A 26,889-nucleotide genomic window follows, 5' to 3' on the forward strand; every position below is an offset into this window, starting at 1 on the left:
TTTCCTATTTGGGGCCCTCAAAAAGCCCCTCCACCGAGCTCGAGCGCATAATCTCAAAAAGCCATAATCCTCCGTGCCATCGTGACTGGAATTTCATGCGTTTTGTTTCCGGGGTGTTTTGCCTGCCCCCGGTCTCCCACCCTGTGGGAGGGTATAACCTTGCAATGCCCCACTAAAAATTAACAACTTTCCAGATAATGCGCCACTGCGAAACGGAACAGAGCGCGTGCGGCCCAACCCAAAAAACCGATCCGATCCGATTGACGGAAAAAACGACAGAGACTATTAATGTGATTTACTGTTACGGCTGATCGTGCCCGCCTATCGGAGCAGGGAGGGGGGGAGACAACTGCTGATGGAGCGAGAGGATTGCGAGATGGTCGTAATGTTTTAATCTATTAAATTGATTAGAGATAAATATTTTATGAACGCTTGAATCAACTTCAACCAATCATATCTTGCAAACGGGCCGGGGCTTCCAGCCCGTGTGTCGTGCCGTTCCAGCACGCGATTCACAAAAGCATCGCCATCAACCCCCCCACCCCAAACGTGGGTGCTAATGGCGGCATTCACACATTCTCCATAATGTTGGGCCTTTCAAGGGGAAGTGATTTTCCGGAAAGAGTTTTAGCACCACCAGCACCAGCAGCAGCAACGACAAGAACAAGGAAAATAAAACGCGAACATGTTCCGGGAATGAATGGCGTACCACTGCCACCGTTGGCTGATGGTAGTGTGAAGCAACTTTATGAATGGAGCTCACTTTTATTACACATCCACTGGGATGGGTGAGACGAAATGGGTATTCGGAAAATGCAACGAAGGCAAGAACAAGGATGTTTGAAGCCCGTTGAATATCCGGAAGCGTATCAGTTGTTCGCTAATGGTGCACGGCGAGTTGCAGGAAAATCTGTTAATCACACATTGCTGCTAAATTGCGTTGCCTATTACTGAATATTGTAAAATGGGGAAACAGTTTAAGCTTAAACTGCATTCAATTATATTTGGCTTCTTTCATTACGATCATTGCGTTTCGTTACAATGTGAATCATAACCGGTATGATGAATCTGTGACTAATTGGTTTACTGCGTAATTTCTTTTTGATCACAATTTTTCTTCTTCTTATGCTTTATCATCTCCATCTTATTCTTCTAACCTTACTGTTATTGTTCATTCTTACTAAAATTGCAATGTTTTCCATCATTATTGCCAACAAATTTTGGATGTTTACCGATTTTTATCGTTCTCCACCCATATTCTAACCTTTATTTTTCTTCTTCTATGGCTCAACAACCGTTGTCGGTCAAGGCCTGCCTGTACCACTTGTGGGCTTGGCTTTCAGTGACTAATTGATTCCCCCCCCCCCCCCCCCCCCCATAGCAGGATAGTCAGTCCTGCGTATGGCGGCACGGTCCATTTGGGGATTGCATCCATGACGGACATGTTTGTTAAGTCGTACGAGTTGACGACTGTACTATGAGACCGGCTTATTCTAACCTTTAGGGACCATTTAATCTTGGGACCGATTCTTAAAACAGGGTGTCCAGCAGTCAGTACATGTGGCACGAGTTTAAACTGATGTAAAGCTTCTAAAAATCCAAGGGAAATCCTATACTAACACCACAAAATAGTCACCAAATAGTCAGTCCATTGTAAGCATCCCACACGCGAGTCAAGCGTCAGAAGCGTCGAAAAGCGAATAGCTATTTATCTAATTCCACAAAACAGATTCACTCACTCGCATTTCATTGTATTGAATTGATACACATTTTACTCGATTCACGTGTCTTAATGTAGTTATTTCACTGCATTTACTGCATACTTTCGATTCATCCATTAATAAGTTCAATTTGCGAATTGAGATTCACTCGTCTCACTAAAAGAAGGACTTAATAGTGAACCAATTTCAAAAATGTGGAACAGAAACAGGAACATCTGTAACAATCATATTGAGGAGACATTGACCTGAACTGATTAAAAAATTTAAAAATTTCGTAAAGTAAAGGAATTCTGTTCTTTGAAATACCTTGGAAAATCTTTATTTAACAAGTTTCTCTTTTATGCGACCGTTCTCGTCAATGGTTGATTTGCGACTAACTAAATGAATCGATCGTTCCTACATATATTAAAGTCTCCTTCGATTATACGGCTTCTTCGTTTACATAAAGTTTATAAGGTGTTATCCGTATAAACATTTCCCTCATTTTTTCGCAAAAGCGTTCGACACTATTGAAGTTTCGGTCATCTTCGTAATTACGTGCATCCGGGAAAATCAGTAGCACAGCTTTCTAGCCGAGCCAATCAAACTAATAATATGAAAAAACACGAATAATTCTACATCAAATCCAAGCATTGCTTATCACAATAAAGCTTAACAACAAGACGCTTCTAACGCCGCCACAATTGTTCACCGCTCGTTGCCAGCCGTGAGACTTCTACCAGCAAATGTCCATTAATAATGAGACCTACGAAATCAATAGGAATTCCAAACAAAATAATCAATTCCATAATCACACTCACCCAGCCCACCAACCGGGCGCTCGGTGCTTTCCACCGTCACCACCGCGCATCAGCAAACATCAGCAACATTTCTTCCGCAATAATTCGATTGCAGACTTTTCCGCTTCCCGCATCCAACGTCCCAAGCGTGTGTGTAAGAGATGTATCCCGCTGCTATTGGCGCAAAATCCAATGCGCACACTTGCAAAAGGGAAGGAACAACCCGAAGCACCCGAAGATAGAAGCAGCAACATTCCAGTTAAACATTCGATAATCCGTTTCTGCCCATTGACAATAGCTAATATACGTTTGCGGAAGCGTCACCATGGCCATTGCGAATCGGGCTAAACGGTCCCATACCCCCCCTCCCCCCTCCCTTTGTATTGACGCATCGTTCGTTGCCAACCCACGCCAGATTCAGTGGACACTGCTCACCGTCCCTTCCGCCTGCTGATATCAACTTTCCATCGTACGGATTGTCACTTGCCCGCGCGTGGGTGCTGTAGAGGTAATCCGCAGAGCCGAACGAAAAATAAAAAGAAGATAAACAAACGAAAAAAGAAAACGCAATCCCCTCCTTACTGGGCCGGATTTGCAAGGACATAGGGCACTTTCTTTCGATGCTAGTCCGGAACGCCACAAGCGATCGTTGGGCCGACCAGCAGGGGCAGATAAGAAACGGTCCAGTTGAATTCGGTGCCTGTTCTCCCGCACCGGGGCGCTCACTCTCTGTTGTGGGCGGGAGGCAAAGAACGAACCGAAAGAAAACATATACGGGGTGTGTACAACCAGGCTACTAGCAGATACCGGCGATAGTAGGGAACGTAAATCGTGCCGCGTGTTCGAACGCTGGCCATCGAAATCAAAGCTGCAAACGGTCCATGCAAGCAGGGAGGACGCAAAAGGGGAAGCCGATTGTGCGATGCCGGGAGAAGAGTTCAGCAAAACACACACGCTGGTCTAACTTTTTCAATAACTAATGGATTATGACGTTCGATTGTTGATTTTCTTTCTCTTTTTTTCGTTTGCCTTCAACTATATTACGTAAAATGCAAGTGCCTCGCTAAAAATCATAAGAATATGAAAGGACGGGATGGTGTTCGAAGAGTACTTGCTTACTTACCTACTTGTTTGGAATGGTCATATTTAGAAATTCAAGTTTCCGATGCATTTTACCCACTATTCAATTACAGATTAAATGTTTTATAATAGTTAATAGTTCCATTCAAAATGGAACAAAGATGAGCCATATTCGGAAAAAAGAAAATCAGTCTAGAAAAGTTGTGTCAAATAACTGCATTACAGAATGAAATGGAAACGCGTTTACTTGAGATCTACGTTTATTAGTTAATAATTTTCGAAACGATAGGGAGTAATATGAGAAGAAGAAGATAAAGTAAAGGAATAAGAAGAAGAAGAAGAAGAAGAAGAAGGAGAAGAAGAATAAGAAGAAGAAGAAGAAGAAGAAGGAGAAGAAGAAGAATAAGAAGAAGAAAAAGAAGATGAAGAAGTAGAAGTAGAAAAAGAAGATGAAGAAGTAGAAGTAGAATAAGAAGAATAAGAAGAAGAAGAAGAAGAAGAAGAAGAAGAAGAAGAAGAAGAAGAAGAAGGAGAAGAAGAAGAAGAAGAAGAAGAAGAAGAAGAAGAAGAAGAAGAAGAAGAAGAAGAAGGAGAAGATGAAGAAGTAGAAGTAGAAAAAGAAGATGAAGAAGTAGAAGTAGAAGTAGAATAAGAAGAAGAAGAAGAGGAAGAAGAAGAAGAAGAAGAAGGAGAAGAAGAAGAAGAAGAAGAAGAAGAAGAAGAAGAAGAAGAAGAAGAAGAAGAAGAAAAAGAAGAAGAAGAAGAAGAGGAAGGGGAAGAAGATAAATTAGAAGATGAATTGGAAGAGGAAGAAGAGGAATTAGAAGAGGAAAAAGAGGAAGAAGAACAGTTTGTGAATCGGTACACTATTTTAAAATTGGTAGATTAATCCGTTGGTCTGATCTCATGAAAAGCAAACCAATATCAACAACCTATCATTTGACAGTGGAAAGCGATTCACACAAATAGTTTAGAATAGACCATTTCTTATTTTTTCTCTAAATTGGCGAATGTAGTAACGTTTTTCTGTTCATTATTTCAAAATTATCATGAATGATTGCACTCATTTTCATGAGTTTTTTAATTTTGGTGCGTCTAACCATAGCGTTTTTCTCTTGTGAAACATTTCATTCGTTTTATCACGTGAACTGAATGAACGGTACGGTTCTGGATCATTTGGCATACCTATAATTTGCACATGAGCTCAATTTACAAACAAAAACATTCGAACACGAGGCAAACAACCGAAACGCCACAATCAACCTACAATCACTCGCATGGCTTGCATGTACCATTTTTGAATAGTGTGCACTAACTACATCCCGCGCTTGCTCCTATACTCTCTTTTAGCAGCGAATATTGCTTTGCTCAATCACTATTTCCCCCATTGACCGACAATCGAGCCCCGAAAGCTGAACAGTACATTTCCTGTTTTTGTACCGTTGTTAGATTTTGATTTAAAAAAAATGCATCAATTGAACGTATCATATTACCTGGAGGAAAGATCCACTAACAGCTTGTAGAATATCCTGTCCATTTGGGTTTCTGAATGCACAAACATCCGTATCGTCCACCACCCACCTATACCGTCCAGCACCCAATACGATAGTAGCGATGATACGAGCCAACGGCTAACATTACCATCGGAAAGTGAGCAAACGACGAAAGAATGTAGCCAAACAGGGAACGATTGCATTCACTAACCGTGAACTGCCAGAATGAACCGCATTCTATACAATCCGTAAGGACAGCGCAATAACAACACGGCAACAAAAACGCATATACGCAAGAGCATGATCGGCACCCGCGTGCACCACGGAACGGTAGCGATGGTAACGACACCAGAGACAGAGAAAGCGCACCGGCCCTCCTGCGCTGCACCGGTTGCTGTGACCTAAATGTTACTGCCGTTTCATATTGTTTGAGGAACTGGTTAGCTTTATGGATCGCGATAAAATGTTTGGCTTTTCGGGGGGGGATGTACGACGTTACGCCACCATCAGCCACGGATAAGCGTTTGGGGGAAGGTGCAGGGGGGAGGGGAGTTTTGCGATCGTTTTTGGAAAAATGCAGACGACACACCATCGGGAGGATGCTGTAACCGTAGGGTTGCTGTGGTAGAGGGGCATTTGCCCTCCAGCTTTCTTTCTGGCCACGCCCCCGCCACGTGGCATCGTGTTTTCGTTAGTGATAAGCTTCCCTTTGTCCTTTTTACCGCTTCGTGCAGGAAAAATCGCTCCCATTACACGTACACACACACGTGGCTGAGGATGGCACCTTGGCAAACAAGCAACGGACGTAATTTTTGCCCTCACGCTGTGCTTCCTGCCACCGACGGTCGTGTCGAACGTGTGGAGCAGCGCGCGTTGCAATCTTCTCGCGTCGTTAATTTATCTCACTCCTAGGATGCACACACACACACACAACTATTTCCTTTTCAAACAAACATGTCGTTCATTAGCCCGGCTCTCCCAATGCTCCAGTGGCCAGAAAATCCGCCCATAATGGGGTAGGATTTCTTTTCCTTACGGTGACCACTACTACTTCCCAAGCATCCCATCACGGTCATCTTAATGAAGTTTGTCCAAATATTGACCACAGCTTCTGCTTCCTCCTCTTCCGCTTCTTCTTCTCCGTGCGTGCCAGCTAATGTTACTTACGTTACGGCTTGCACCAAACCAAACAAACCTCCTCCTCCTCCAACCTACATGCTACACTATTATTGGCCATCCTCACGGCTCGTTATGATGTCAGCAATTGCAAAAAGATTGGCTGCACGACCCTTCCCTGCACCCAACCGTGCGATAAGAAACAGGCCTCATCATACATGCGTGTGAAAATAACGTAACGTAGTAGCCATGGGCGGGAGACGCTGCTCTCATGCCGGGAAATGGTTGGAAGGACAATGCTGCAGCTAAGCGGTTCAATCGGCTTGTGGCAGTGGGGGCGAGACTTATCTAGAGCGACAACCTATAAGCGCAAAGGAGGTAATGTTTTTTTGTTCCTTTACTGTTTTTTTTATTATATTTTTAAGTTCATTTGCTGATCCAATACGCTTGTTTTTAGGTAAAATAGTTTTACATTAAATCCGTTCTGAAAACTATCAGTTTATTACGCGACACGTGACTCCTAATATCACGTTTATTATACCGATCTTTATCTGGCAATTCCATACTTTGATTATCATCAAGAGAATACCGACCCTAAACAACAGATTAATGGTATTATTTTCCTACTGACTCCTTAAAAAAATGCATCTAACTGTCTTTTTGAATCGTAACCCTGAAAAGACAGCACGACCCATCGACTAGGGGTTATAAATGGCCTTCTTGGACACTAGTGATGGGCGAGTCGACCCGAACCTATCGGGTCGGAACCATCCGTTAGCGACCCGGAGTCGTTTAGGGTCGACCCGAACAAGGTAGAGGTACGTTCAGCAGGTACATCGACTCCGGTAGGTGCAAGAAAGCATAAGCGGCTCCGACCCGTTGGGCCAAGGTAGGTTACCGTAGGTTAGCGAGTTAATACCCGCCCCGAACTCGCTGCACCAACCGGTTGGAGTCGCTTATGTTTTCTCGCACCTACTAAATATTCGGATCAACCCGAACTCGTTGCACCGTCGGTCGACTGGTTCGCACCCGCACTGGCATCGGGTCGGTCCTTGAAATGAATCGAATGACCCACCACTATTGGATACATTTGAGAAACTTGCATTGTTAACGGACGCCGGCAGTTTCCAGTATCGTCATTCTGCTCCGTTTAGGTCTTTGTGCAATACGGTTACGGGTAACTTTGTTGCAGATTTGACATCTAAAAAGTAGCTAGTTCCGTGGAGCAACCGGGTTTTACGCTTTTCGTTTCGTAGGTTTTTCTTATCGTTATCGTATCTCGCAAGCATTGCGATTGTAGTAAAGCAAACGATGGCCAATCAGGAGGCCGCGTCCCCAATACGGCAGCTTCCATTCGAGGTAAGTAATCCATTGGAGCTGCAATTTCAGTGCTTCAGTGCTGCTGACTAATCGTATTTTCTTCACTTTTTTTTAGCTAATGTGCACTATATTTGACCATCTCGACAACTACAGCGTAAAAAACTGTTCACTTGTGTGCCGCCAATGGAAGGAGATAATTTTTTCCGATTATTATATAAAGAGATTCGTGTTGCGGTTGCCATCGAGTGTTAGTAACACCAGGGTGCTCGAACAGTCCGATCGTTTGTATCGCCATGTACATCTTCAGAGCAACCTTCAGAGCAATACTAGCGATTTCAACGTAATGTACAACATCGTGTGCTATCCGAGGCTGAAGCAGTACCTAACATTCAGAGCAACAGTCGAGCCGCCATGGAACCATGTGAAAATGATTACGGACGCCATTGGGCGCATGAAGGTGCTTCGAGAACTATACCTAGTTAACACAGACGCAAGCAACTCGGTCATGAAGGCTATCCAAATTTGCAGCGATTCGCTGCAGTTCCTCGGCTTGAAATGTGCAGTTCCAGCTGTTATCAAAGCACCCTATCTCAAAACGCTCGTATTGGAGCTGTTCTTCACGAATCCTGAAGCGAATGTGGTACTATATTCTTACAGGTTTCCGCATCTTAAATCTATGAAGGTGTCTGCATACGAATCACGCAATCTTTTCAAAACGGAGCACGTGGAGCATGCATTATCATTTTTTGCCCATCTCAAGGAACTGGATGAGCTGATACTAACAGACATTACCGTTAACGGCTACATTTTCAAAGCCATTTGCGGAAGCTGTACTAATCTAACAAAATTGCATCTGGATGAGCTGTGCATTGTCAACAATTCCACAATGTCTAGCCTTTCAAACCTTACCAAGCTTCGTGAACTTAAACTCCGACGAATCTATTCCCTTACAAGCATTTCGTTTTTACCCGTAACCTTACCGCATCTAGAATTGGTTGCTATTGGTGATTTTGAAATGCAGTACGAAACGCTGCGTGCATTTAGGTCGGCAACGAGGATCGAATTTTTGTTCGGAGAAACGATTCCCATGGAGCTCATCTTAGCCATCGCTAGCCAGATGCCGAGAATACGACAAGTGGAGCTCCCAACGACTCGGGCGAATTATTTTCAATCTCTAATACTACTTCCAATGTTGGAAGTGCTTGTGATAAACAATTGTAGCTTTGAAGACTTACCGAGGTATGTGCAGCATCCTATAGATGTTATTAAAGAGCTGTGTTGCCCCAGCACAGTCAATAAGCCAGATGACAGGATCATAGCGCTACTGCTGGACCGCTTTCCTAATCTAAAATTGCTTAAATATGACAATAATTTGGAGCATCAAATCGCCTAGTTACACCTGTTTCCCTTGAATTGCATTGTAATATTAACGAATATCAGTATGAACTAATGAAATATATATCAAAAGACTTAAATTATTATGTTGTATTCGTGTTCATTAACTTTCGTCCAAGATTGAATAAAAAAGAAAGATCAATATGCCACAGACGGCAAAGAGAGAGAGGAAAAGAAACAGAAACCACTTCGCAAACTTATTCTCATATCACTTTAATGCAAATACGCAACGTTTGAGCCATCGCTAGAGAATGGTTTACTACTAGCAGCACATTTGCGCCCCCGATTCATCCGGAGCAGCCGCGACACCCGCAATGCACGCACTCGACGACGCGTCCCTCCTCTAGCTTCGATTTCGGTACTCGGCAAATGCAGTTCGTGCCGAAGTTGGTGTCCCTCGTTTGTATGCAGCGCAGGCAGCAGAGGTTTTCATAGCCCGACTTTTTCCACTTCGCTATCAGGTTCGAGTCGGCAATTTTCTCCTTCAGACAGTAGTCGTACAGCTCTCGGCTGATTGCTTTCCGGCGGTAGAACAGGTCGTAGATGTAGCGCGATTTCTGGTGATGGATTTTGAAGATTGGCCACAACGATTCCGTTATTCGTTTCCCTTCGTGTGGCTCCGTTTCGGCTGCAGGTTGGAGGGAAGCAAGCAAAAGTCAGTTAGGGCATGTAATAAAAAAAAACTGGGACCAAAGGAACCGACGCATCCTTGGGCAGCAATCCATTCAGGTACCTTCTCGCATCTTTTGCTCCAGCTCTTCCAGCGTTGGTTCGATCAGTTCCCATCCCTCCGGTGGCTGTTTTCTGCTTCTGCGGACCTTCGGCATCTTGCTCTCTGCAGTTGAGTGTACGAAAATAGATATATTTTAAGGAAAGAATGGATAAAGCGGCGGCACTGTGTCGGGTTTGCACTTCAACAACAACAAAGCGGTAAACATCGATGGGTTGTTGAATGACAGCACAAGGCTGCACCATGTCTGAACGTTTGACAGTTGTGCTTCTTCAAACCTGGCATGACATTTTATTCAAAACAAAGAATTATTACCACACTATTCTCCGTAAACGAAAAAATATTAACTGCTAAGCTAAACAACTTATTTTTCTTCTATTTATTGAAGTAAATAATTCAGCTTCTTATTATAATTTACAAATTTATCGCAAATTTCAGCTTACCCGCTATAATTACCATAACCATTTTTATAGCACACTCTGCTAACTGTCACCCTTGCGTCAAACACACAAACACGTTTATTTTGTTGTGGAAAAAAAATCTCTTTCCAATCGGTTTCGGTATTTCGCAGTGTTCCTCCTTGAACCAGTGCTTGGCGGTGCGATAAATTCAATGTCATGGCTGCGAAAATGACCGATAATAAAAAACAAAAGAAAGCTGGCAAGAGCAATGCACAGGCGGCGGAGAGCAACGGCATCGAAATGGGGTCACCATCGATAAAGAACGATCAAGCCTCGGATAATGAAGGCATACGGGAGATGTGTGAGGTACGTACGAACCACCATGTGCAGCCACAAAAGAAACGGCGCACATACACAAGGTTTACTGATACGGTTGCTTATTTTTTTGTTTGGCAGCAAGGACAGAACGCTATCATCGCCGGGATGAAGGCGGCAAACGCGATGCCGTCGGGAAGGTCTCGCGACCTATATGCGGCACATCCAGAGTTCATCAAAATCATGGACACGCGGGCCAACCAGGTGCTGCATATAATCGCGAACATTTTGCAGCTGCAGGGAGTACAGGGCAACATTCTGCAGTGAGTAGACTGGCCAACCCGACCGTTACCGGGTAGAAGATGTAAAAATTCGGATGTTCACCACCCTTTGCTGTTTTTGCATATCCTTTTCTCACAGCCGCGATCCGGACGAGCGGTTAGAGATGATTCACGATTTCAACGACAACATACTGGAGCGGATACACTCCAACCTGGATGAGATGGCCGGCATACGGAAGGTCGTCCCAACCGTGCTGGTCCAGTCGGAGGTGCAGGTACCGGTGACGCCCCGTTATCGGCTGAGCGGTGCCTGGAACGAAAGGCAGAAAGGCGAACCGGTCAAAGCCACCCTCATCACCGGCACCAACATTGCCCGGCCGCAGGTAAAGTTCAAGGTGCCGGTCGACAATTCACGCCTCAACCCGTTCGTGCCAAAGATACGGGATAAACCGCACTCGCTCAAACCGCTGGCCGTGCTGCCAGAGTACGACGAGGCGGGCAACATCGTAAGCTATCTGCATCCGTACGAGTTCGAGCTGGACCGGTTCCAGCCGGCAAAGCACGTGTTCGAACGGACGACTCCGCAGGAACCGGTGCCGCTGGAGCGCACGCCCCTAATGTACGTCGACCAAGAGTCGCAGCTGGCGGAGCTGGTGCGCGAGCTGCAAGCGGCGAAGGAGATTGCAATCGATCTCGAGCACCACTCGTACCGCAGCTACCAAGGCTTCACCTGTCTGATGCAGCTGTCCACGCGCACCAAGGACTACATCGTGGATGCGCTAGCGCTGCGCGACGAGCTGCACGTGCTGAACGAGGTGTTTACCGATCCGAAGAAGCTGAAGGTGCTGCACGGCTCGGTCAGCGATATCGAATGGTTGCAGCGCGATCTGGGCCTGTACCTGGTGAACATGTTCGACACCGGCGAGGCGGCCCGCGTACTGCAGTTCTCGCGCATCGGGCTGCAGTTTCTGCTGAAGCACTACTGCAACATCGACACGGACAAAGCGTTCCAGCTGGCGGACTGGCGCATCCGCCCGATACCGGAAAACTTCATCGAGTACGCACGGAAGGACACACACTATCTGCTGTACATTTACGATCGCATGAGGAACGAGCTGCTCGAGAAGGGCGAAAGCTTGCTGCAGACCGTGTACGACAAGTCGACGTTCATGTGCAAGCAGCGCTACCAGAAGCCGACCATGAACGAGGACACGGTGATGAACATCTATCGCCGGTCGCGGTACGTCTTCGACCACCGGCAGATGTACGCGTTCCGGGAGGTGCTGTACTGGCGCGATCAGATCGCCCGGCTGGAGGACGAATCGCCGGGCTACGTGCTGCCGCAGCATATGGCACTGGACATTGCTTCGAAGTTGCCGCGCGAAATGCAGGGCATTATAGCGTGCTGCACGCCGGTGCCTTCTCTAGTGCGGCAGCATCTGCATGCGCTGCACAAGATCGTGCTGAAGGCGCGCGAGCTGCCTGCGGTAGCGGGTGGCAATCAGGCACAAACGAAGGAACAGCACGCGGACACGCGCTACAAAATGCATTCGGCGTTCGATTTCGACAATCCCTTGGTGTGTCCGCATGACGATGCGGGGCACGGTACGGACGATGCGGGTGCTACCAACCGGCCAACGTTGCTGGGCGATTTAACCAACAGGATGGAGGCGACAAAGCCGGTACCAGCGATTAACGCGAATCTGCTGAAAGATGTCCCCGATATGGGTGTATTAGCCGTGCCGAAGATCGTGAGTGTTTGCTTTTGTTGTGTCTCCAATTAGAAATATAGTATTTATGTCATTTTTTTGGTATTTCGACAGAGAACGATAGACACCCGCGGACACGTTGGACTGAGTGAAAGCGACGTAAGTGAGGCCAAACTTACGAAACTGCTGGCATTGCACACTAACCATCCGGTATGGGATTTCCCTAGTGACAAAGCAAAAGACGCATTATTAACCTTACTTTTCCCCTTCTTCCAAGCAGCAGGATCAATCAGAGGATGCAGGAAGCGAGAATAAAGCTAGTAAATACGAACAGAACAAGTTCAACACACCGTTCGAGCGGTATCTGGAAACGTGCCGCTTGCGTCAGCTAAAAGAACGCAACGACGAAGCGCTACAGAAGCAGCAAAACACGGGCGCCACCAGTAAGCAAAGCACGGAAACACCTTCAGCCGACGTTCTGACCCTCCAGCAACCGAATCCCCCAGCACCGGCCACCGTTGTAGTGGTGAAGGAAGAGCCATCCCAAAAGGCACCGCCCCAGCTGCTGACACAAAATCAGCTCAAACGGCTCGAGGAAGCAAAGGAACGCAAATCGATCGCCGCAGGTGAGAAGCTATGCTTCAACGGAACGGTCATCATGGAGAAGCCCGCCAATCAAACGCCGGGCAAAAGAAAATCATTCCCAATGGAAATTAACGTCAGCAGCAGCTCGGACGCGATCGAGCAAGATCTGCAGTCGGTGGCGGGTGAGCAGAAGCCGGCAGACAAGCTGCACATGGAACCGTTCAAGGATCAGTCGAAACCGACCGGCCCGCACAATGACAGTGCGAACTGGGGCGAAAAGCCGGCGAAATCGAAAAAAGACAAGCAGCGGCAACGGAACAAAGCGAAATCGTCCGTCGGGCAGGGCGGTGGGCGCCAATCGTCCAACAAACCGGTCGTACCGTTCGATTACAATAACGTCGATTTTAGCCGCTTCCAGGGCGGCTCGAAACCGCTCGCCGGACCGCGCAAAGGGAAGCGTCCCGGTTTCGCGTTTACGCTAGCGGACGACCCTAACGAGGGCAGCAGCGGCAACAACACCAACAAGAAGCTGCACCCGAACAGCCGGATAGCGAAGAACATTAAAAAGACGCAGAAAATGTTCAACCTCAGTACGAGCGGTGGGCACGGTGGGGGTGGAAAGCGCAAGTAACAATCCGGTACGCGGTACGCAATGAACGAGACGTTTGTAAAAGTATAAAAAAATAAAACTCATCTCCAATTTATAACTCTTGTTTGGGATTGGTGGAACCGTACAGTGAGTAGATTTTGCGGCTCAACTCCGGCCCGATGCGTCGGTTCGCGGTCGTAATCGGGCCGCCCGCACGCCGGATCGAAACGTTGGCAAGCAGGTGCGGTCCGTCTGCCGGGCCCGCCGCCCGGAACCCCTCCAGCAGTGAGCGAACCGTCGGGTAGGCGCCCATTATCGCTTCCGCTATCTCGAGCGTCACGGACGGTATCTTGATGAGCTGGGCCTGGTAGAGCTGCTGCAGGCCGGCCGTACCTTCCACCCGCACGCAGCCCTTCTTCTCGTTGCCCAGGTACACCTGGTCGCAGCTGTACTTGTCCAGCTGCTGCTGCTTGTACGGCCGCTCGGCAATGGCACGCGCCAGCTGGGCGACAAAGTTGCCCACCTGCTCGTCCGTTTCCAGCAGCTGGTGCGATGTGTCCTCGTACAGCTGGACCTCCGTGAGCGCTTGCTCCGTTTCGCGGCGCCCCACACAGCCCCGATGGACGCGGCAGTAGGCGACCAGTCCGAACACGAGCAGGCTTAGACGGCGACCGGGCAGTGCCTCCTTGACGCTTCGCACAGCGGCCAGCAGCTGGCGGTTGCGTACGTACGCGGCAAGCGTGCAACCGTCGAGCAGATGGACGGCGAATGGTTCGTGTACGATCGTGTCCGTCATCGCGCCGGCCGCCGTAAGCTTTGCCGGCACGGTGCGGTAGAACGTGATGGTGGTTGGGACTGGTTGGGCGCTTAGCTCGTACTTGCAGCCCAGCTCGGCCAGCTTGGGCAGTAGCTGGGCGCCGTGGGGTTCGCGCAGAAAGGCCGGATCGATGACGGCGTGCAGGAACTTGTTGCAATGGCCCGGCTTGAGGTTGCGCTGCTCCTCCGCATGGTGCTGCAGCTTCAGCCGGTCCGGGTTGGCGAGGGGAAATGCCATTGTTTTTGGGTGCCAAAATTGGAGCTATTTTCACATGTCCTCTTTAAGGCGATGAGTTTTCACTTAATTGTAGCTAAAAGAGAGAATGTAAGAGATTTATTTAACTGTAAACAAACCCGGGACTGTTTGACATGACACTACCTTCTCCTGTACTTTTGGCAATGGCTGAGTATAATATCGCTGCTGAACCAGCCAAATGTCTCAAAATACACAAAATTGTTGAAGAAATAATAATAATTCTATAATAATACTTAAATTGTGCCACTTTTGCACCGACCGCGGACGCCACAACGCATGCACACACGCGCCGTACACAGAAGGAAGGTAATCAAAACAAAACCGCACACACAGCCGCCGCACATCAGTGTGCGTGTGCCTACGCTTCACAGCCAACCAGACAAGCACACACACACTGGTACACGCAAAGCAAAACAACTCTCCGATACGTGCTCTCGCCATCTCTTTCTCTTGCTCGGTGAATCCCTTCTCCTATATCTGTGTGTTGGTGTGTGCGTCTGTTGCGCGGAACGGAATGGAAAAGAACCGGAACTACTGGGACGCGTACTAGGACATTAGGGGTTTGGTGGGCGCGCATCTTCACCACACGGCGGAAGCGAGAAGGACAAATCAGTGCATCATCCTCTACTAAACGCTAAAATGGCGTCTCGGTCGACCGAGTGTGTGTGTGGGGGGTGGGGTGTTGTGCAATAGCCGAACCGCTTTCGGGGCGCAGCAAGCGGCGACGGCCGCGGACACACACAGCACGTCATTTGAATACAAACACGACACGGTGATGCATCGGCTGCCGTGCTGCTGCTGCTGCTGCTGGGTCGTCGTGCTGGCGAACGTCGTGTCACAGTGCTTGAGGTGAGGAGTGTAGTGTAGTGGGCCGAGCGGTCGTGAATTCACGTTTTGTGGGCATTTTTTTTTCGTGTAGAATTGTCGTGCAAAAAGAAACTAGTAAACCAATAGTGTGTGTGTGTGTATTTCTGTGTTTGACAGTCTTTAAACTTTTACTAGCCCACCCACCAAGGGCACACACAAAGAAAGCCACCCGCCCTCTCCCCAACCCACGTAGATGGGAGAGGTCCGTGTCCCCCCTGTGTTTGCATTGTTCACTGGCTCTTCCCTCTTCCCTTGTAAATTGGGGTCAAAAGCGGTTCATATACATGATCGATAAAATCGATGGCTGCGCGAGTGTGTGACATTTCGTAACCAAGTTGGCGTTGTGTGTGCCCTCCCCCCTTCGGTCCGCCCCTTATGTAGAGGGTCACAACCCCCTCTGCCCCCCCTCCCCTCCACTTCGTGCATGATGTTGATACTTGGATGGCTCTATCGGAAGGAGAGGACACCCCGTATCGCACGCGTGTACGAGATAAAGGCGTTATGGGAGGGTGCCCGGGTGGGAGCGGGAGCGGGCGCACAACCCCTAGAGCCCGTGCTGTTCGTTAAAGGGCAGCGCGAGGCCCTATTCTTCGCGTATGGGTTCCCGTCTATGATTCAATCGTCAACCCCCCGAGAGGGCGAGCGAGCGAGCGAGCGAGCGAGCGAGTGCGGCAGTGACACAGCAGCGAGAAAGAGATCGGCAGACCGGATTAAAAGATTCACCACCCCTTGTGCGCGAATATGTACACCCCAAACTCGTCTGCCTGATTCTGTGTGTGTGCGTGATTGTATGTGTTTGTGGGTGCGTCCTTAGTGTGCATAAAGAAGAGGATTAGAATGAGGGTTTCGTCATACGAAAGGGATCTTTGAACCTTTGACCTCAGCAGGGTATATCTCCCGCGCGCCTGTGTGTGTGGGAGCATCCGTGTGTTGGTGTGCTGCTGCTGTGTGTTTATCACACTGGGCAAGAATGGGGTTGCATGGTTTTTGTGTGTGCAAAATACAGCCTGAGTCCGTCGTGCGCATCACAGCGCGAGGGTGCTGCCTTTGTGACTCCTGTTTAATTGTGTGTGTGTGTGTATGTGTCCCCGTAGGTTTAGATCTCGCAGTGCCCTCTCCCATTACAACAAGGGGTTACAAAGAAAGAAAAAAAGCGCCCTCGTCCGTTTACTATTTACATTCAAGTATTGATTTTGCTCCCGGTGGTGGTCCGCGCGAAGGCCCTCTCGGTTGCGCTGCCTTCGCATGCTCTTCACGGTGCCTAAGCGGCGGGTGCTAATTGGGAAGACGTCGGTGAGCGTGCGCGCGAGCGCGCCCGCCCGACGGTGTTGTGGTGGTGGTCCCAACAGGCAGTGTGCGTCTTAGTAAAACCATTTTCGCCTTTACGTTGCTTCTGCTTACAGCTTCTAAAACGAACGAGGGCAGCATCACCAGGGAAGTGTCGCCTTCCTTCTCTAGTCACATGCAATAGGCAGGGACACACACCAGTGTTGAATAGTGCGATTAGAGCCCGGTGTGGAGGTGACTACGCGACGTGCACTACGCGAATCGTACCGCCCAACATGAGCCAAGCGGCCGCCGGACTATCGCAGCAGTTCTGCGTACGCTGGAACAGCCATCTGGGCAGCCTCGGTGCCGCCTTTCCACAGGTACGTAAACCGTCTCCGTAACAAGTGGTGGTGGCTCCAGTAGGCACTGGACACCTTCTCTTGTGTGTTTTTTATTGCGATTTTAAAAAGCAAGATTTCTCATCATTACGCAAAAACTAACGCAGCCAGCAGGGATTTTCATCCTACAACGGAGGGTCTCAACTAAATGGTGTGGGTGTGTGTGTGCCTTACGTGCGATATCTTTGTTTCGTATCACAGTGCTCTTTTCCTCCCAACAACCTTTATCGGGGCACTACTACAAACAAACGCGCGTGCCTACGTGGGTAGGATGTTGTACAAATGCACCCCTACACCGTAGATACCGAGGCCGTTGCCAATGGTAACGAACCATCATCCCCCTAAGCATGCTGTCGCTTGTCGCTGGCCTGCGTGTGCGTGTGTGTGTGCGTATCTTTGCTACTGTCGATATGGTGCACACGCGTGTGTGGGGTTGTGTTTTTGTAACTAAGGATGCCTGTGTAAAGGAGATGTTGAAACCCTGGTTGAGGAGAGATGAAACTATGAAAAAGGGCAACAGCGTGGAACATCTACTCCCTTTGCCCAATCTGCTACCCGTCCGTGGCAGCATCGCGGGCCTTCGATGCTTGCGGGCGCCCAATTTGCGCCGGTGTAATAATAAGTACGTCAAACAAATGGCTGCAAAAGGAGAGCGAAGATGTGGCAGCGTGCGGCTGTGACAGTCTGGCCCTCGGGCATTGGATTGGACCGCAAGCGTGCACACACACACACACACCCTGTTCTTAGCAAGCCACAAAAAAAGGGGGGGGGGGGGGGGTGGTTGCGCAAAGTGCATTACTATTGCCGAAGGGTTCGTTTCTTACAACAGAAGGGGCTTCTCTTTCGTGCCTCCTTCTATGCGTCTCTCTTTCACACTGTAGTACAATCAGTGCAAATTTATCTGTAGCCCTCTTCGGGGTGCTGTAGCTCCCATTTCCTTGCGCCTTCCGTTGTTTCGCGTATTTCGAGAAGATCTGCGAACGACAGGAGCAGCCCGAAGCAACGTAGAGAAGCACCCGTGTTTGGCGTGCCCTGCCTATTTGTACCATGCCTGGTGTGGTCCATTGGTGCGACACGCGTTTTGATAATACGCCCTAGGGGTTCCGGTGATGAAACGTGATCATGCGCCGCTCTTCATAATTCCCACCCCTTCTGTATGTTGTACCCTTCTTCTCGCTATTGTTCGTTTGCACTCTTTGTCTATCTTTCTCTCTCACACTCACGCTCACGCTCTTTCGCTCAACGCGCTGGCTCTGTCGAGGGAGCGAGGGCGCCTTCTGCGATGCGTTCGTCGCCCGTAATCTTGACCGGGTGGGTTTTAGGGTCGTCCAACGACACGGTTTATCATCGGATATTTCAGCCAACCGTACCGGTGGGTGGAGGACATTCCCGACAACCAAAATGCTTAAGCTAGCGGCGGGGGGCTTTTCCATCGTGCTTCCGAAGGGTCGCATAACACGGCGCTAGAGGGCACATGCAGGGAAGCACGCTAAGGACTTCTGAAGTAGAAGGATTTTTTTTAAATTAGTTTTTTGTGTGTGTGTGTGTGTGTGTTGTTGGTCCGGGTTCCCTCCGGAGGTTTTGCAGTTTGAGCTCATGTGTGTGCTCGTGGAATGCCGCCTGCCTGCCAGCCTGTTTTTCCCAATGTGTAGAGAACACATTGCTTGCCGGCGCTGGCTAAAGGGAACCCTTCGGAACCGTTTCTTCCAGCCAACATAGGGGGCGTTTCGGATGTTAGGGGTAATCGGAAATTTGAACACTTCTTCGTTTTCGTTGCTGCTGGGTGCTTCTCCGGTGCGGTGTAAAGGGCCCTTATTTGAGTCTGCGCTTCTGTGTGCTGTAGGAAACAATTGCGCCGTCCCGTGCTGGGGTCATCGAACGTTCCGGGAAGGATAATTACTGCCATCCTCCTGCTATTGGGAGCTATTTGATGAGGGTCTCTTAGCCGATGAAGGAAGCCGCATAAGGAAGCGCATCGAATTCAATGGCTGCCCGTGTCTTGTGATATATTTCATTAACAATTATTGATAGGAATTGTTGGTTCATTTCTTCCCTGCTAAATGTTTGTACATTTATGTTCCCATAAAAAGGAATCTTTTTAAAAGAATCTTGATTTTAAAAAAAGACAGCTCAAATTATAGCTTTGATAGTGTTCTGGGTATGATTTCTTGTTAAGATCTTGATGACCAACACTATTAGGAATATTATAGATTCTGCTTGGCTGTTTATTAGAAAAACAGATTCTTACAAGAAAACACTGTATTTTTGGAGAAAATGAACATGGCAAAACCAACCACAAATAAGACCTAAAAACCAATAAAATGCGCGTAAAATCAAAAAATCATTGAACCAATGTAACATTTTCACTCTCTTTTACAGCTATTAGCCGGCCAAAGGTTCGTCGATGTGACGCTGGCATGCGAGGGCCACCAGGTGCACTGTCACCGGCTGGTGCTGGCCGCCTGCTCGACCTACTTTGAGAATCTCCTGGGCGAAAACCCCTGCAAGCATCCGATCATCATCCTGCCCCGGGACATCAAGCTGTGGGCGATACAGGCGCTGGTAGACTTTATGTACAAAGGCGAGGTGAACGTATCGCAGGCGGGACTGCCAGATCTGATGAAATGTGCGGAAGTGCTGAAAATTCGTGGCCTGTGCGGATCGGACGCCGCGCTCAACCTGAACCAGGTGCACAGCCCATCGGGCAGCCACCAGTACCAGCAGCAACAACACAGCAGTGCCAACAGCAGTGACGCCGGTGAGCCGGTGGAGCATGCCGGTGCCACGGCACGGGCGTCCGAGGGATCGTACGCGGGACGACATGGGGGACAAAGTCAAAGTAAGTAGTACAGAATGGTTTGCATTAAACCTGACTGAAGCTAATGCCCTTTTTGAACGCATTTGCAGGTGCAAGAATGCAGCAAAGCAATGCATCCAGTGGACCAAAGAGACAGCTGCTGAACAGTTTAAACCTGCAGCCGATTGACGCGGGAATTGCCCTGCCCCATCACCACCACCATCAGCAGAATGAGGACGGCGTTCACAGTGATAACGGGGAGAGTGGCAATGAAATGTGCATCAAAACGGAGGATTTAATCATCGGTAGGATAGGAAGAGAGAGTAGGAGAGTTGATGATCAAACAGAAAATATGATTTAAATCTATTCGGTTTTTTGTGTATTGTAGATGAAGATGACTCAGGCAGCAGACAGTGTGGAGACGAGGAGGAGCTTGGAATGGACAGTACTGACAAAACCGGTTCCGGTAAGTGCGATCGGAGATAGATGAAGGTGCATTAATTGTATTAAAATCATGATGATAAAGGTTGTCGCAACCGTGTAAAACATAAACAAATGATAGAAATATTCGTCGCGTTATACGAATAATCGTTTCATAAACATGTGACTTGTGCAAAACATAGCTTTACTAAAATCCAATGTAAATCCATGTTAAAATTGCATTCCTTGTATTGCGATTCGTGATGCAGAAGCATTCCGTGCATGTTGCACCCGTAGTACATGGAGGTGCCTGGTCGTTGACGATGAAGCACGCTCCTCAAAGGGAGAAAGTGGCCAAATGCAAATAAAAATGTTATTGCTACTTCTTTATGACATCCATTACAATGGTTGTAACCTCTCCCCTTGTACAAATGTGCCACAATTGTCTACCTTGCTCTCATTCTCCCTTTTTCATTATTGTACGCCATCATCGCCTTCGTCTTGTTTTCACTCTCTCTCTCTCTCTATCTACCTCTCTATCTCCCTTTGGTTACTGTTAGATATTAAACATACATTCTTCCAGACTTATCCATAACCTTCGTGTATGTGTGTGTGTGTGATTTTTTGTTTGTTTGTGTGTCTACTTGCAGACGCGATTCGCTGCGAGCAGTTCCTCGGCGCACATCCAATGGATGCGGAGGATCGGGTCGGGAGTGATTCGATGCGGGAGGACCGAATGGAGGAAGAGATGGAGGTGAGCGAAAAGATGATCGATGATGGACGCATGGTAATGGAAAAGTCAGAACAATGCCACACCGATCGGCACCCGCCGTCCTCCGGCGTTGGTGATCCGCCCGATTATGACCATTTTGAGGCGAACGAAATCGAAGGTGCTGAGCCTGATCTGATGGAGTTGAGTGGGGAGACCGATGCACCGGCGGAAGCTGGAGCCAACAGGAAGCGCCGAAAGCTCGCCACCACCACCACCAGCTCCACACTAAACAGTGAGCTGCTAGTGTCCGCTGGCGGCAGCAGCTCCTCCACCACCCTGTCTAGCTACAGTCACAGTGCCAATAGTGCGGGTGAGCAACGATCGAAAGCCGGCGGCGGACCGCGTACGGTCGGGGCCGTGCCATCGCTTTCCTCCATAGGTGTGCGGTCCGGGCCCGGCGGTTCCCGCGGCTCGATACGGGTGAAATCCATCGAGAATCTCTTCGAAAACTATCAAGCCAAACAATCACCAAAGTCTTCCCGCGACAAGAGAAGGGCCCAGCCGCACCACTCCCCGGTGGTGGTGCTGGGCTGCAGCGGTGCCAATATCAGTGAGAACGATAGTAGTGCCAGTGAACAGCAGCAGCATGCTGCCTCGTTGATGTACAACCGCAACGAGATGGATGTGTACGTGAAGCAGCAGCAACAACGGATCCTAAAAACTGCGGCCGAGCGGCACGCCGACGGCGGTGACGAAACGAATGCTTCCACGGTGATGAGCGATGGCGATGGGTACGAGAACATCATCTGCTCGCCGAACTTCCCGCAGCTGAGCGAAGCGGCCGGTGCCGGCGATGGTGGTGCCGGTGCTTACAAGGCGGAAGAGGACGACGAGGACGAGGAGTACGGGGACGAGTACGCCATACAGCTGCTGGCGGAGGAGATCGACAGCAGCCTGCTCGCCAACGGGGGCGGCGAAAGCGAGGGAGACGAAATTCTGTACAAACCACCGGCCCTGATGGCGCTCGGCGCCGCCAAGGGAGCGCACCCCGGCAGGACGGCCGCCGGCCTGCGAGCGTACGGTGCGGGTGGTCCTCCCACCTCGACGCTGACGATTCGCAAGCTGGACGGACGGTCCCGTGGCAACGTGCCGCAGGCGACGGGCGGCTTAGCGCGCACGGTAACGCGTCGACCACGGCTAACTGGCCGCTCGAAGGACGCGCTGCATCAGCTGCTGAACTCGAACGGTACGCCACCACCGGTCGCCTTTACGCTGCGCAATCCGCGCGGCAACCAGCCGCGCACGTACAACACCGAGGCGCTCTGGGCGGCTCTGATGGACGTGAAGGCGGGTGAAAGTATTTACCGGTAGGTGGTGTGGAGTAACTGTTTTTCTTGCTTGCCGATTATAACATCAATTTGATCGTTTTTTTAATGCCTCTCCGCTCTCCGAACAGCGCATCGCAAATGCACAAAGTTCCTCGCAAGACGCTGCGGAATTGGATGAAGCGGTGGGACATCAAGTCTGCCTACCCGATGCCGAGGCAGCTGAAGGAGGCGGCAGAAAAGAAGCGCATCATAAAGGAGCTGACCAGCCAAATACAATAGCAGGAGCGGCGGCAGCCACTGCTATGCCCGCTAGCGCACGATAACGGTTTAGCACAGTTTAGCTTCCACTATGCTAACGGCACTGCTGGTACGGTTGATGGTGCCGACGGCATCCCGCAACCAGCAGCAGTACCGGAAGCAGTTCCAATCGTTGCCAACACGACAATGCCAATAATATGGGGATAAGGAATGGTACATTAAAGAGGGGGGAACAGCAACAGCAGTAATAGTAGTTGTAGGTTTTCAGGGAGAGAGAGAGAGAAAGAGAGCAGGGAATGTAATTTTAAATTCAACCAACAAAAACCAAAAAGAAACGAAAAAAGCCAACCTAAAACACACAAGTCGCCAACAACGCCGCAAACGTGCGTGTAAAAGGAAAGGAAAAAAGGAAAGATAATATTATAGATATATATACAAACACACATGTAGGGAAGAGAGACATTATACGTACATGGGCATAACATCACGGGAAAAATGTTACACATTTGTAATGTGCAAAAGACATTACGATGCAAAAAAAAAACAAAAAAGAGGGGGAGATCGGAACTAGTTGCCAAGATAAAGATAAAGAGTTTGAACGATAGAGAATGATCCAGGGAATAGTAAGAGTATATTATATATACACATTATACATAGATTTTACATACACTTTATTTAATTTTACAGTAAGGTTGCTAAAGTGGGCGAACAAATGGACTTCAGCTCCATCTAGCTCACCTTTCGCAGGGAGAAAATGAATCAATTTCACGTACACTGGCCGCGGGAGTCATTTAGAAGAGGCGAACCAACCGCGCGCGCGTATAAGAGCGACTTATTTTTCGCAACCAAACCAGCAACACTCCATATATTGACTAATTGATTTACCTTAGAGTGATTTAATGGCCAAACCCAAACAAACCCACTTGCGCTGCTCCTTAGTGTGGTCACAGTGTGTTTCGACGTTATTTTTAAATTCATACATTTCAGTCAAGTTTATGGTTACGCACACAAGCTGCGTATACCAGTACCAGGCCAAAAGTGGTAGCAAGAGTAGAATGGGTAAGGGAATAAGTCACATCACGAACTCGAAAAGTCATCTAAGCATTCGTTAAATCCGTTTGATTTTTAAAACAAATGGAGCAAAGTGAAGGTTTCTAGTCATTCGTCTGTCTCCCGTGCTGTGGAGCCCCAGATGCTATTATTTGATTGTTTTGTTTTTTTTTTTGTTTAGTTTAATCTACATGAAGCGAGTATAACTTTTGCGTGCTTAATGGTGTATAAGTATTTTGTTAGTTTCGTTTTTTTGTTTTTAATTTTGTTTATCGATGTTTTTTCCTTCTTTTGTTAATTCGATAAAATCAGTGGCAATATAAGCGGCATTAGAGTAGAACTTACATTTACGCATAAGTATTTAGTTCAATTGTGATGGACTTTACTGGATGGGAGCAGCTTTTTACGTTAGTTTCTTGTTTATTTTGCTCTTCAGATAACATTACCCTTACCTTATCTGAAATCCGTTCCTTTTTGTGTTAAAATGGAGGAAAAACAAGTTTATATTTATATACGTATGATAATTAGTCAGGCGTAACAAGCAACCAAAAACCAGAAGCAAAATTTAGGAAACAAAATTAAATCGAAATATGCTCTAGTGTGGTAGGGATTTTAATTGTGACATCTGTACTTAGGTTAAATAGTTGTGGCGGATAATTTAGTTTTGTGCCCGTGTGTACCACCAACCCAAATTCAAGGATCTGGCAAGGATCGTTCCGGTTCGGGTCTCGTAAATCTCATAATACTACCACTCTCTGTAGCGTTTGTGCGACGCTGAACGTGATACTTGCCCGTCTGGATGGACGAGAAAAAGGAAACGCCGCAGGACGTGATGGCGCAAGTACGAGAGAATCTGCATGATGTGTCGTGTGAATGTCGAATGTTGAATGAATCCTCTCCTATTTTTTTTAAACAAGAGGATTATGATCTTTATGAATACGTCTTGCGAAATAGACACAGATGGATCTTATGACAGGATATACCGAATAGAGTCTGCACACACACACTCACAACAGAAACCCCAACAGACAAAGCAAAATTTGCCAGTAAACTATTTATAAGAACTGAGAAAAGATCCAAGTTCTCTTTTTGGCCTAACGATGATGACATAGCGGTGGGAAGCAATAATGCAATAATTAAGCTCTAATTTTAAAGATAGTTTTAATTATCGTTTGTTTGCATCAATTTTAGATCTTCCTTCCGAATTTGCCCTGGCCAATGTGACCTGCGAGTACGAGCTGAACACGCAACCGCAGGCCCCACAGGACACCAGTACGGCCGGTCGCCGTGTGCGCCGTTCGGAGGAGCTTCTACAGCAGGCGGCGGAGTACGTATCACGCGGTGAAACGTTCCAAAACGTTAGCCTCAAGTTTGATATTCCGATCTCGACTATCCGGTACATATCCGACCGTACGTCCGACACTGAATCTTCCCTTCAGAGCTATAATTGTGCACCCTTCAATTCTCAGCTTCTACATGGCCCGCAAAGGCATACTGCCGCGCCGGAAGCGTGGCCGAACGGCCATGTTTCCGTGCAGCGTATCCAATCGACCGATATTGGCCGCCGTGGACATGATGGCGCCATCACCCACTTCATCCTTCATCCCCCAGCCAACGCTCCGCGATCAGCAGCAACAGCAACAGTACCGGCAACAGTTAAGCGAAAACATGAGCATAGCCGGTACGCAGTCTGCCAACGCGCAAACGGCAAACGTATCTCAAACTGCTGGTGCTCCGGAAAGGGTGCCACCCAACCCGGGCGGAAGCCGGTCACCGTCACCTTCCGGTCCGCCGTTTCACTTTGCCAACTATAAGCTCCCCGATCTGCGGCCAGATCTGTTGTAAGGCAGTCTAAAGTGTAACTTTTCTTCACCTTTTCTCCCGTACCTCCAATAACCGTTGACCTCTATCCTCCTGTTCGTCTTAGCGGATGAGCTCGAAAGTAAAATCAGAAATGAAATTGAAATGGATCTATATTTACAGACATTTACAGTGCTAGGGAGAAAATGGCATGCTGGAGGGATTATAATAGGTGCTGCATGCCTCTGCCCGGTTTCTCTATCTCAGATGATCTATTTTAGCCATAGATTTATATTACATTTCTGTCGTTGTGGTGTGAAGATCTCAATAGAATCGCATTTACCGACACTTAAACTTCCCGCCAAAGAAAATAATGTGTAAAAAGTGTGTAAAATATTCGTGCAAATCTATAAATCATGTTCAATTGAGTTATGAAGCGTTTTAATTGAGAAAACTAAAATAATATTATAATTATTATGCTTAATCGATCCACCAGCTCATTCAGCCCTGCCCTCCGCTCGCAGTGCGCTCGATTGCCGCTTTTTGTGGTAGATTTGTTCCTCCAGCTTGGCGCAAGCCTGCTCGATCTCGTAGTTCTTCGACACCAGCATCACCCACTGCGCTTCCAGCGTGCGCAGCTTCTCGCCGCCCTGCGTTTGTTTCGTCTTGCGCGCCCAGTTCACGTCCTGTATCTCCTTCTTTACCTCCGCCAGCCGGGCCTGACACTTGGCCTGCATCGTGACCAACGTTTCGAGGTACGACTTCCACATCTCGCACCCATACTCGGCCATTAGCTCGAGGTTCATGGCGCGCACCGCTTGATGCTCCAGCTGGGCCATCGAATTGTCCACGCTTTCGCTCCAGGCGGACACTTCGTTCATCTTGCCGGCCGGGGGCGGCGGTAGCTCGTACCGCTTCATGCTGAGCGGTTCCATCGGCAGCCGGTTTTGGATGCGCTCGAATTCGGCCGCCATTAGTTCCGTTTCGAACGCGGTCGTGTTGAGGGCGGGCAGATGCTCGAGATAGTTTTTCGTCGGCCGATAGCGGCGACATTCTTCCTCCACCATGGCGATGGCCTGGAATAGGGAGGGGAAGCGGTACGGGTGTGTTGATATGGTGGTGTTTCGTGTGCTGTTTGCGCATTGCTTACCGCTTCCCGCACGCCAGGATCATCGTAGCCAAGATCGATGTACGGCAATGCATCAACCAACACTTCACCGGCCATTGGAAAGGGAGTTTTTCGTTAAATGCAAGTGCGAACGGCTTCCCCCGAGAATGTTAGCTGTTTTTGGTTTGTTTTGGCCACTGTTTGACAACAACCGCGGGTTTGACAGTTGGCGTTTGGTGGCGAAAAGGCTTTCCGTTGTGTGCAATTTGGAAAGGCCTTTTCTAAGGAAATGGAAA

General features: G+C 48.5%; 6 protein-coding genes across 12 annotated transcripts; 3 read left to right on the forward strand and 3 right to left on the reverse strand.

Moving 5' to 3' along the window:
* The first annotated feature begins 7,193 nt into the window (after window positions 1–7,193).
* Window positions 7,194–8,984, forward strand: LOC11175955 (uncharacterized). The gene is made up of 2 exons (XM_061644511.1): window positions 7,194–7,548; window positions 7,625–8,984. The coding sequence occupies exons 1-2, from the start codon at window positions 7,501–7,503 to the stop codon at window positions 8,900–8,902; spliced, it is 1,326 nt and encodes a 441-aa protein (XP_061500495.1). The 5' UTR covers window positions 7,194–7,500; the 3' UTR covers window positions 8,903–8,984.
* LOC1273668 (protein BUD31 homolog) lies at window positions 8,980–9,885 on the reverse strand. The gene is made up of 2 exons (XM_312670.2): window positions 9,638–9,885; window positions 8,980–9,532 (listed from the first exon to the last, which is right to left on the reverse strand). Exons 1-2 carry the CDS (start codon window positions 9,729–9,731, stop codon window positions 9,192–9,194), a joined length of 435 nt encoding a protein of 144 aa, XP_312670.1. The 5' UTR covers window positions 9,732–9,885; the 3' UTR covers window positions 8,980–9,191.
* Window positions 9,886–10,127: 242 nt separating this feature from the next.
* Window positions 10,128–13,629, forward strand: LOC1273667 (exosome complex component 10). Of its 3 annotated transcripts, none has more exons than XM_003436037.2 (5): window positions 10,128–10,401; window positions 10,492–10,673; window positions 10,771–12,382; window positions 12,455–12,550; window positions 12,618–13,629. In XM_003436037.2, exons 1-5 carry the CDS (start codon window positions 10,252–10,254, stop codon window positions 13,554–13,556), a joined length of 2,979 nt encoding a protein of 992 aa, XP_003436085.2. In that variant the 5' UTR covers window positions 10,128–10,251; the 3' UTR covers window positions 13,557–13,629. The 3 variants fall into 3 exon arrangements, with proteins under 3 accessions (XP_003436085.2, XP_061500497.1, XP_061500496.1); XM_061644513.1 differs by having other exon boundaries at window positions 12,621–13,629; XM_061644512.1 differs by having other exon boundaries at window positions 10,133–10,401; window positions 12,624–13,629.
* LOC1273666 (crossover junction endonuclease EME1) lies at window positions 13,590–14,949 on the reverse strand. Its single transcript, XM_312668.6, has 2 exons — window positions 14,710–14,949; window positions 13,590–14,641 (listed from the first exon to the last, which is right to left on the reverse strand). Exon 2 carries the CDS (start codon window positions 14,566–14,568, stop codon window positions 13,627–13,629), a length of 942 nt encoding a protein of 313 aa, XP_312668.4. The 5' UTR covers window positions 14,569–14,641; window positions 14,710–14,949; the 3' UTR covers window positions 13,590–13,626.
* Window positions 14,950–15,291: 342 nt separating this feature from the next.
* On the forward strand, window positions 15,292–24,125 carry LOC1273665 (broad-complex core protein isoforms 1/2/3/4/5). Of its 5 annotated transcripts, none has more exons than XM_061644516.1 (7): window positions 15,292–15,435; window positions 16,857–17,102; window positions 19,500–19,959; window positions 20,028–20,222; window positions 20,306–20,383; window positions 20,988–22,416; window positions 22,506–24,125. In XM_061644516.1, exons 2-7 carry the CDS (start codon window positions 17,016–17,018, stop codon window positions 22,654–22,656), a joined length of 2,400 nt encoding a protein of 799 aa, XP_061500500.1. In that variant the 5' UTR covers window positions 15,292–15,435; window positions 16,857–17,015; the 3' UTR covers window positions 22,657–24,125. The 5 variants fall into 5 exon arrangements, with proteins under 5 accessions (XP_061500500.1, XP_061500502.1, XP_061500501.1 ...); XM_061644518.1 differs by having other exon boundaries at window positions 15,429–16,637; XM_061644514.1 differs by lacking the exon at window positions 15,292–15,435 and adding an exon at window positions 15,888–16,543.
* A 1,515-nt stretch (window positions 24,126–25,640) lies between these two features.
* LOC1273664 (pre-mRNA-splicing factor SPF27) lies at window positions 25,641–26,814 on the reverse strand. Its single transcript, XM_312666.5, has 2 exons — window positions 26,636–26,814; window positions 25,641–26,561 (listed from the first exon to the last, which is right to left on the reverse strand). Exons 1-2 carry the CDS (start codon window positions 26,708–26,710, stop codon window positions 25,983–25,985), a joined length of 654 nt encoding a protein of 217 aa, XP_312666.3. The 5' UTR covers window positions 26,711–26,814; the 3' UTR covers window positions 25,641–25,982.
* Between the last annotated feature and the right edge of the window lie 75 nt (window positions 26,815–26,889).

Source organism: Anopheles gambiae, chromosome 2 (genome assembly GCF_943734735.2).
Source record: "Anopheles gambiae chromosome 2, idAnoGambNW_F1_1, whole genome shotgun sequence".
Taxonomy (NCBI): domain Eukaryota; kingdom Metazoa; phylum Arthropoda; class Insecta; order Diptera; family Culicidae; genus Anopheles; species Anopheles gambiae.